Source organism: Cicer arietinum, chromosome 4 (assembly GCF_000331145.2).
Source record: "Cicer arietinum cultivar CDC Frontier isolate Library 1 chromosome 4, Cicar.CDCFrontier_v2.0, whole genome shotgun sequence".
NCBI lineage: Eukaryota > Viridiplantae > Streptophyta > Magnoliopsida > Fabales > Fabaceae > Cicer > Cicer arietinum.
The window spans coordinates 4,660,179-4,670,935 of NC_021163.2; the positions used below are offsets into that span (position 1 = coordinate 4,660,179).

Here is a 10,757-nt window from a genome sequence, read left to right on the forward strand (position 1 = left end):
TACCCTTATTTCCCATGTGTGGTCGAGCGAATAACTGTGTAGCATCGTCATGGTTGTTACATTTCTTTTTGTCTAGGTGGATTGAGGAAACTGTAGGAGAATCTGGGGAGATTTGATTCTCTTCTCCCTGATTTTATTTTATGTAATTTGATTTGTATTTATTTCCTATCATTAGTAGTCCTAATTATTGGGACTGCATTATTGTTATCTCTCCTATATATAAACCAATAGGATTTCAAGTGATGACATGGGCCTAGATCATCAGAGTGGGCCCAAAGTGTGGAGAGTCTATAATAGGAAGCAAGGAAAGCATCCTGAGGTGGCAGAGAGAGACACAGGGCAGTAGTGGGGTGAGTGAAAATCAGTTATATAGGGAGGTTGAGTGGTGAGAGAAAGTCCGAAAAGCATTTTCTGTTATAGGCAGAGAATTGTATATTTTCTGAGGAGCTGAGCTCTATGGGTAGTCAGGGAGGTTGTTTCCTACTGCCGGTATCATCTTTTCATCAATTATATCAGTATTTTCCAGATATTGTACTTCTACATTTTACTGTTTCATTCTCTGAATTTCTGGTTCGCATCATAAACAGTCCTAGACTGCAATAATAAAATGAAAGTGTTTTCCCCATTACTTTCTACAGAAATTATAACTGGTTCATTTATTAGCAAAAAAACTGACTTATGATGTTCTAGTTCTAGATTGTAATATTTTCTTATACAGGGAATTGGATGTACAAAAATCACAAAAGCAAGAAATGAAGTTTACATCAATGGGAACCTAGAATCAAGATCATATCTCGAAAAGAAGCTTGTGTTTTGTTTTGGTTCTTATGTTGCATCCCAAATGTTACTTCCTTTTGGGGAAGAAAACTTACTGTCTTCATCTGAGATACAGCAGGCACAAGAGGTTGGCTGCTATTTACTTGGTGTAGCTCAGATATTTGCTTGTTTTTCATTTATTTTCTTTGAAAATGATATTATTACTTATTAAAAACTGTTGTGACAATGAGATCTCTGATTAGTTTTTTTTGTAACAGATAGCTACACGAATGGTCATTCAATATGGATGGGGACCTGATGATAGTCCTGCAATTTATTACTGCAGTAATGCGGTATAGACCTTTCTTACATGCTTCCCAAGTGTCATAATGTCATTGATGTGGTTGTAATGCATATAGGTTATGTGGTGTTGAATTTGTGATTTCTATGCATCAATTAGACCACATTCACCTCTATTTAAAATGGCATATAGAATAAACACAATAAATGTTAATCGATATGATTGCCAATTCTAATTTTTTAATAATAAATTCTAATCCTAATAATAGATGCTACCTCCATTCCTTTTTAAGTGTTGTTTAAATTTATTTTATTCAAACTAAGAAAATCAATAAATTGTTTTTTGTTGAAACTATGCCTCTTTTTTGTTTGTTGTCATAGGTTGGTGCATTAAGCATGGGAAATGATCATGAGTATGTGATGGCAGCTAAAGTTGAAAAGGTAGCCATATTTTAGTAAAAATTTTAACTTCTTCTAAAAGAAAACATCTAATGTGATCTCTTATAATATTCCTAGATTTTTGAGATGGCATATCTGAAAACAAGAGAAATGCTGCAGAGAAATCGCCTGGTACTAGAAAAGATTGTAGAGGAATTACTTGAATTTGAAATTTTGACTCGAAAGGTACATTTTTAGCGTCTGAGATGCTGAGTTTGGTATTTTGTCTACTTGCTTTGATACTTTTGCTTACACATTTCGGTGCACATGAGTAGTTTGATATCTAAGGAAACGCGAGTATGAATTTTCTATTTTTTGGGTGGAAATTCAGTAACTTGAGAAAAGTTATCCATATAGATATCTAATCTCTTGATCTTACGTGCTATTTCATTCTTGTATTCTGTTTTTACGGGGCTTGGAAATATAGTATGGTATTTTGTTTGGTTTCATGTTTAGCCAAACCCAATTTGTTCATATTTTGGTGGTCTGGTTGTATTAATCAATCCCTGTATTATTTATTTATGCGAGACATTCTTGTCTATTTAGTCTGAATATTTTTAATTACCAATAACTACACAAGATGCTTTAAAATTTGTTTAATGAACTTAGCTGGCTCCATTTGTACAGTCATCTCCAAATTTCACAGCATTTCTTGATAAAAGTTCATTTGATATTCCTTATGTTCTCGTGCTTGGAATACTAAAGTAGCAATATTATATTCTATCAAACTTCCCGTCTCTGTTGTCAATCCCGGTGCGGTTGGGGGGCTGGCCGCAACGCCACCGACCGCAAAAACATGTTCGAAGATAGCAGCGCTCTCGGCCATGAATCCTGCTATCATCGCGATCTATCCCAGTTCGATCCGCTATTGGACTCACCCCAAGGCTATTTCAAAGACGCAGTTTTTTTATTCTTCATTAAGGGTATCTAAGTCATTTCGCACCCTATTAAGCCCTAATTTTTTACTATTATAGACACACAGAGGGGTTTGCTTAGCATCGTGAATAAGAAACCGCTTTCTTTCTTCCTCTGTTTCATTCTTTCTCCGTTGCCATTGTTCTCGCTCTGTAGTTTTTGTTCTTTTCTTGCTCCGTTCAGCATCGTTCTGTTCTTGCGCTGTTCAACATTGTTATGTTTTTGCTATGTTGTTTCCGTTCTTTTTGTGACTCTGTTTTGTTGATTACGATTACTATTACAACTTGATTTTGGTGTTGGATCTTGGTTATGAAGTATGATTAATCCTTTAATTTTGTGTATTTTGCTATGCTTTTTAGTATTTCTGTATACTGTTTGTATTTTATGTTTAGTTTATATACTGCTTTTTGGCCTTCGCAATAGCGGTCATCCCACGATCCCACTATCCCATTTTTAGGATGCTATCTGAGACTGACAACATAGCTTCCAGTATTGAATTGAATTGTCAGTGCTGTGAGATTGTTTGTTGTCGTCCAAGTAAGGATAGTACCCTGTACTGTTTTCCCCCCTTGGTTCTTTTGCCATCTGTTTTATATTAGGCACGGCAAAATTATTACTCATCTTTGTAACGTGATTACTCATCCTCTAGCAGGATTTAGAGAGAATTACTGAAGATAATGGTGGAATCTGGGAGAAAGAGCCTTTTAGTCTTTTTGAAGTTCAAGCTAGTGAGGTATATGATTTTTATGTTATAAAAGATTTAGGAGGAATAAATCTCAAAACACATTTGTGATAATTATATTCTGAATGCTCTGGAGAGTTTGCCAACTGACATACACATATATGGAGATGCTTAGTTTTCGTGTCTTCACGTATACTGTATGTGATGGGTGTTATTACATGCATAATTTAAATAAAGTCAATTATCCCAATCACCCAGCATATATATCTGTGACCAATCTCACTAGTTCTCTTATTGTTTTCCAGCCAACTTCCGGCAGCCTTCTAGAAAGAGGAAATGCATCAGGAGGTGCTCTACTAGCATCCTAGATAAATTTATTGGGACTTGTACATTTTGAGGTGATTTTATTTGGAGGGAGGGGGTTTCGACTGTTCATTTGTACAAGTTTAAGAATGTATAGTTTAGTGTAACATTCTGTATGGTTATCATGCCTGTGGTTGTTGGGATAAGAAAAGAGAGCAATATCCTAACAGTTTTTCCTTAGAATTGTAATTTAAATTCATTACTTTATAGAATTGTAACTTATATTTTACCTTTCAACTTTGCTAGCATTTCATTATTAGTTTGACTACACACGTCTGCAGAACTATATGTAATGGTTGTGGTTGCATTTATATTGTATTGTTTGGATTCACTTGACATACTCAATCTGAAAAGAAAAAAACAAAGTTATGTAACTACAAATTTCTTCTTTAATTTAGGAACTTCTATAAGGTTTCAAACTAAATAGGAACTACTAAAGAATGAATTCTGAGTTGCAAAGGATGGAGATAGTGGTTGTAACGTCTCAAATTTTTTATCCAAAATCTTACTTAAAAATACTTATTGTTTAAAAAAATTACGAGTTTTTTTATTTATTATTTAAGTAAGAATATCTAAACTATTGTTCATTTAAATAATTAGTAAACACTAAATCCTAAAATAATATACATAATAATTTATATCATATTTTTACTATAATTTACAGCGGATAAATAAAAATTATTTTAAATTAAAATAAATTTTTATGAGTTATTAGAATATCACGTTTCTCAAAATACAAATTAAATATTTAATTTTTTTCTTTCTATAAAAAATTGCAATCTCAATAAACTTGATTTAACTATAATTTCTTAATTTAATTTCAAACACTTAATACTTGTATAGTTTTCATTAATTAAAATACAACTTATAATTCTCATTCTCAATATAACACAACTTTTGCTAATATATATGTAAACTCACTCAAAATCTTATCATCTAAAATACTTTTGGTAAAATACCATTATATTTTTGAAAATAAATTGAATAACTAAACATAATATTTATAATTTATATTACTCATTAAATCAAATATATATACGATTATCAAACCATAAGAAACTCATACATATAAGTAGAAATAATCATAAAATTAATCAGCACATATTTTAAAATAATTTTAACATCAAATTAATTTATTTAAAATATTATTTAATTAATAAAATAGTTGATTATGAAATTTGGGATGTTAACGTAGTCAACTGTGAAAGAGAAGACTGTGAAAAATAAGTGTGAAAAAGGTTTTCATATGCTAATAATGTTTTGTTGAGTTAGAAGACTACTTGAATTAAGATGACATTATTAGAAGTATACAATCTTAATGTGCAATTTAGATGGATTGATTGCAGTTCCAAAAAAGATAAAAAACTAAAACCTTATCGAAAAATAGATGTATTTACTATCGGCTAAAAAAGGGAAGTGAACATGTTAAACTAAACAAGTTGGTGCTAAAAAAGAATTGCTAATGGTGATGTGGTAAATATTGTTCCCTTTTCCATGCTATTCTCTTGTCTCCCGTTACTGCAAATGCTTTTCCTTCTAGGCTTCGCCTCTCCAAGCATTGTAATGATGTCTCTCATGGATGGTCTTTCCTTGGGAAGCTTTGCAGTACATAGAAGTGCAATTCGGAGCACAAGAAGCATCTCTTCCTGAACATGTTTGCACTGACCAGCTATGGTGGGATCTAGTGCTTCTAACAAGGCTTTATTGTTTCTCTTCTTTTGTATCCATTTGACTATGTCCACTGATTCTCCAAACGCATGGTCTAAAGGCATTTTGCCTGTTAGCAGCTCCAAAAGTACCACTCCATAACTGTATATGTCAATCTTCTCATCAACCTTCAGAGTGTATCCATATTCTAAAACCAAAAGAAGAAAAATTACATTGATATTAATGTGAGTGTGTTTGCATTTTATATCCTGGAAAATAGTGAATACTAAGTACTAACCTGGTGCAATATAACCATAAGATCCAGCCACCATCGAAACAGTCTCATTCTTTTGAATCATCATCCTTGCCAACCCGAAATCTGCTATCCTGGCCTCCAAATTCGCGTCAAGGAGTATGTTATTAGACTTAATATCCCTATGAATAACCGGTGGATGACAATCATGGTGCAGGTAGTTCAATCCTTGTGCAACTCCAAGAGCAATGTTATACCTTGAGACCCAATCTACAAGTAACCTAGCAGATTGTTCACCATGCAGTGCTGTTCCAAGGTTCCCGTTCGGCATGTACTCGCAAACCATGATCACATCCCTTTCATTGTGAACATACCCCAATAGCCTTACAATGTTCCTATGCCTTAATCTCCCTAGGAGTTCCACTTCCCTTAATACATCATTATTCCCATTTTCTATGTCTACTCTTGATCTCCACAGTTTCTTCACTGCTACTGTTACCTGAGGTTTATGGATTTCAGCTTTGTAAACAATACCATTGCCACCCATGCCTATGATATTTGATTCCTTTATGCAACTCAGTATCTCATTACTTGTGAAACTGATCCTTTGGAATGCTACAAACCTCCAGGGCCAATCTTCACCGCTATGTCTGAACCAATCATGGATGAAATTATTATACAAATACCATCTATTGCATAACCATTTGCCTCCAAAATATACAGCACTAAAAGATAAAATCACTGAAATGCCAGACACAAAACCGATAACAACGTGCTTAATGTGTGAGCTCCTTTTCTGACTTGTCACAGTCAAACTCTGAGAACATGGAGGGAGAATGCCTCCGCAAAGACCCACATTGCCGATAAGATCGTTAGGATTCATCATCAGAGGAATCTCATTTGAGGGTACTGGCCCCTCCAGCTTGTTATAGGACAGATTCATCATTTCCAGAGCTGGTGAGCTGCCAAAGTTTTCAGGTATCCTACCGGTCAGCGAATTGTTGGACAAGTCAAGAACAGATAAGGTTGGCATGTTTGTGATTGATTTTGGGATTCCACCTGTCAAATGATTGTTTCTAAGATTAAGGTTGACTAATCTTTGACAAGAAGCTATACTTTCTGGGATTGTGCCAGTGATATTTGCATTTGAAAGATCAAGCACAGAAAGAGATGGACAGCCCTGGAACTCATCCGGGATAGTTCCTCCAAGGTTGTTGTGAGAGGCAATGAAGGTTTGAAGGGTTGGAATAGAAAGAATTTCTGAAGGCAGAGATGAATCAAGGTGGTTCCAGGATACATCAATGAAGGAAAGTGATGTGGAAGAGGTAACATCAATAGGAATTTTTCCAGTGAGGTTGTTCTTTGCCAACTCAAGCCGTTGAAGGCTAGGGAGATTGCCAAATCCAACAGGAATGGTTCCAGAAATTAGATTGTTCTGAATCCGAACACGCACCAAAGACGAACAGTTCGAAAGTCCACTAGGAATGAGACCGGTGAAGGAATTGTTGAAGAGGATTAGTTTAATGAGATTTCCTTCAGTACACAAACCTGGAGGGATCTCACCGGACAATGAGTTAGAAGAGACATCTAACCACTGCAAAGGTGAATATTTTCCAAGGTTCAGTGGCAAAGGACCTTCTAAATAATTTTTCCATAGCTCAAGAACCTGTAAGTTTTTCAATTCACCAAGCTTCTCTGGTACAAAACCAGTTAGTTTATTGCTCATCAAATTCAAAAGCTGAAGGTTTTCTAATTTAGCAAGTTCTTTTGGAATCTCTCCTGAGATTTGATTGTCAGAGAGGTCTAGAAATGCTAGTGACATAATGTTGCCAAGCTCAGGTGGAATTTTCCCTGTCAAGTTGTTTCGATATAAGTAAACTGTCGTGAGGTTCTTCAACTTACCGAATTCAACTGGAATTTGTCCACTGAGAGTTCCTACAGCCAAATCAAGATATTGAAGATTAGTCATGTTTCCAAACTCTGCAGGGATTTCACCTTCAAACTCATTGTATCCCATAATCAATGTATCTAAAGAACTCAGTTCTCCAAGATATTCTGGAATCTTTCCTGTGAAGTTATTGCCTGATAAGCCTAGAAACTTAAGTTTCTGCAAATTTTTAAAACTCTTTGGAATTGGACTTATAAAGTAGCTCCCTCGAAAATCGAGGCTCTCAAGCAATGTTGAGTTTCCAATATCCTCAGGAAGAAGACCTGAAAATTCATTGCTTGATCCATTGATTGATCTCAACCCTGCAGCTCTTCCAAGACCAGTGGGAAATCTGCCAGTAAAGTAGTTCTGGCTCACATCAAAACTCTTTAGAGATGTGAGGTTAGATAGTGATTTGGGAAGTGTTGAAGCAAAGTTGTTACAACTTATGTTGAAATAAGATAAACTTGAAAGGGATTGAATGTGGTATGTAATAACACCACTTAAGTTCATGTTGTAGAGTTCAAGACTCTCTACAAACCCTTTAGAGTTGCAACTAATTCCAGTCCAGTTACAATAATGGTTCCAACCATCATCCTGCATCGTCGCGTTGCTCGGCTGCTGCCAATCCTTTAAATGATTCATTGGATCAATGATACTAGATTTGATGGAGATAAGAGTTGACAATTCATTGTATGTTGCAATTTGAGCTCCCTCAATAAAAAAGAGAGACACACCAATGTAACAATACAAGAACAACCAATGAGTTTGCATTTTGGTGGCTGTGTTGTTCTCTTCTGACTTTGTTTGTTCCTCTTAATGTTTTGGCATATTTGATTACAGGGAACAAAGGGAGGGTAAGGAAAGTTATAGGAAGCTATTCTAGAGATAAATTAGTTTATAGTTAAAGATAAATTGGTGATAGATAAATGATGATGAACAAAAAAAGGATAATTATTTATTGGATATAATACGTGGGTACTTGGGATCTGAACTAACTAATCATGTGCAATTGATGACTGTCAATATTTGGACTCATTTGAAATCTCATAGACATCAGAACATGCACAGAATGTGTTTCTGAACTGCTTATGATATTTGATAGAGTCAACCCAAGTAAAAACATTTAACTGGTCGTAATGCTTATTTATTATCAACATAAATAGGGTAGGTTTTAAGATACAATCATGAATCAATATTGTACTCAGAGAACATTCTTACACCTCAACTGAAGATTCAAGATACAATAATACTTCTACTTTTAAGCAAATATTTTATAGTATATTTTGATTGCTTAATAAAAGTCGTTAACACAAAATAGAAGTGCATAATCCACTTTAAAAAATTGTTTGTTTCACTAGTCATTATGAAATTGTGGTTATTAACCACTTATATAAAGCATGCTTTTATATTTGTACTACAAGTAATAATTTAGTCTCTTGCACATTACTTTTTTTTTTCTACTTAGTTCTAAAAAATATCATAATAATAATGGATGTCTGATTATATAAAAATTTATTTATTATTAGTTATATTAAAAATAGCAACTTTTTAATTATTATTTATATTTATATTTTATTTAGAAATTATAGGTTAAATAAAATTCAACATGGGCAACAAGACACAAGCATGAACTTTCTCGAGTGAAGTGTAAAAGAGATATGTAATAAGGGAATGTGTTTTGTGACAATCATTGTCTGTAAATACCAAATCCCATTCTCTATCATAAAGCCAATGAGTGTCATATTGTGGCCACCACATGGGCACATCTGGCACTTTGCAAATATATATATTAGATAAAACATATGTTATACATTATAGTTTTTCCAATCAAAGATTAATAATTGGACCCATACATAAATGATGAAGGGGAAAGGGTTGGAAGCCATGTGAAATGGGCAATTCCCGAAGGGAAAAGGAATGGTACTTGATTCCTCCTCATTATTGGAACTAATTTTACCAAAAGAAAAAGGAAACTGCTTCATGCTAACGACTTTGTGATAAGCTATTTTTATTTTCTATATATTTTGGTATCAATAAAAGGATGAAAGATTAGGTTCCCCACATGGCTGGGTCCACCACCGCTATTCATCATTTCTTCATTGTAGAAAGAATAGACACCGATTCACCATTTAGCATATTGTTCGACCTTTTATTCCTTAAGTTAATAACTAAATATACATTTTAAATATTACTGATTATCAAACTAACCCTTAACAAATATTTAAGTCTATAAGTATTTTCAATTAAGATGTTAATCAAGTCTTTAGTGTATTAGTGTATGTATTCAATCATAAACTCGGGCAATTTGATATATTTATATCAACGAAAGACTTATTTAACCATATATCTTTTATACATTTATTTTTCCATTTTTCTTATTTTCTTTTCTTTTACTTTTTTCATAAACCAAAACAATATCTAATAATAGTGATAAAACTTCAAATAAGTTGTAATTTATTTTAATTAGTTAGTGTCTCATTTGTGTTTGTTGAGGCATCAAATGATATATTTTAAAATTGTTTTTTAAATAAAAAATTATTCATTATCACGGATTATATACACACAATATTTCACATAAAATTTACGTGTTTATCTCTTGAAGTATCAAAGAGAAAAAATTATCAATACCACGATATGATAGTATTTCTACCCAATTCATGTAAACCGTTGTCTTATAATGTATCAAAAAAGACAAATTATCAACACCACAATAAAATATATATATTATATCTCCTCTTAAACTACCTCTATTATAGTTTTTTAAATAATTAATTAATTAAATTTAAGAATAACAAAAACCATTGTTATTGTAGATATATAATTTATTATAATACTAAAAAAGTTAAAATAGATTGAATGAATATCTAATAAATTGTGATAATAATATTGGATTTGATGGTTTTTATTTTAATTGATGAATTGAAGTATATTTTTTAAGATCTTTTAATGGATTATAAATAGATTAATGAATTATTTTATCATCAATTATAATCCAAATTATATCAATCCAATCCATCTATTTTACCATCTCTACACTACAAGAAAAACATCATTTTGTGGCCAACTTTATAAATATTTTGTGGCCGAATAAAACCCTCACAAATTAGTGACCGAAAAAGCCCTCACAAATGTCAAAATTGAAATTGGTCTTTATTTGTGGCTGAAAAAGCCCTCACAAATTTTTAAATATTTAACTGGAATTTGTGGCTGCCTAAGCCCTCACAAAATCACAACATTGTGATTTTGTGAGGGCTTAGAACGCGCACGTGGCATTTGTGGCTGCAAAGGCCGCCACAAAGGAACGCGCACGTGGCATTTGTGGCTGCAAAGGCCGCCACAAAGGAACGCGCACGTGGCATTTGTGGCTGCAAAGGCCGCCACAAAGGAGGCCCAATCCAGCTGGATTTTGTGGCCGCTTAGGCCGTCACAAAGGATTGTACCGTTGGCATTACTGGCGGCAAAGGCCGCCACAA

At 33.5% G+C, this 10,757-nt stretch overlaps 2 protein-coding genes across 3 annotated transcripts in view; one reads left to right on the forward strand and one right to left on the reverse strand.

Moving 5' to 3' along the window:
* LOC101489933 (probable inactive ATP-dependent zinc metalloprotease FTSHI 5, chloroplastic) overlaps nt 1–3,790 on the forward strand; it is a 14,190-nt gene extending 10,400 nt beyond the window's left edge. For both annotated transcript variants that reach the window (XM_073367118.1, XM_004495533.4), the window contains 6 exons: nt 719–904; nt 1,035–1,109; nt 1,438–1,497; nt 1,573–1,680; nt 3,062–3,142; nt 3,397–3,790. In XM_073367118.1, the coding sequence (XP_073223219.1) occupies nt 719–904; nt 1,035–1,109; nt 1,438–1,497; nt 1,573–1,680; nt 3,062–3,142; nt 3,397–3,459 (573 nt within the window). In that variant the 3' untranslated portion in view covers nt 3,460–3,790. The remainder of the gene's footprint in view (nt 1–718; nt 905–1,034; nt 1,110–1,437; nt 1,498–1,572; nt 1,681–3,061; nt 3,143–3,396) is intronic.
* A 970-nt stretch (nt 3,791–4,760) lies between these two features.
* LOC101490267 (uncharacterized) lies at nt 4,761–8,375 on the reverse strand. Its single transcript, XM_004495534.4, has 2 exons — nt 5,400–8,375; nt 4,761–5,309 (listed from the first exon to the last, which is right to left on the reverse strand). Exons 1-2 carry the CDS (start codon nt 8,053–8,055, stop codon nt 4,900–4,902), a joined length of 3,066 nt encoding a protein of 1,021 aa, XP_004495591.1. The 5' UTR covers nt 8,056–8,375; the 3' UTR covers nt 4,761–4,899.
* Between the last annotated feature and the right edge of the window lie 2,382 nt (nt 8,376–10,757).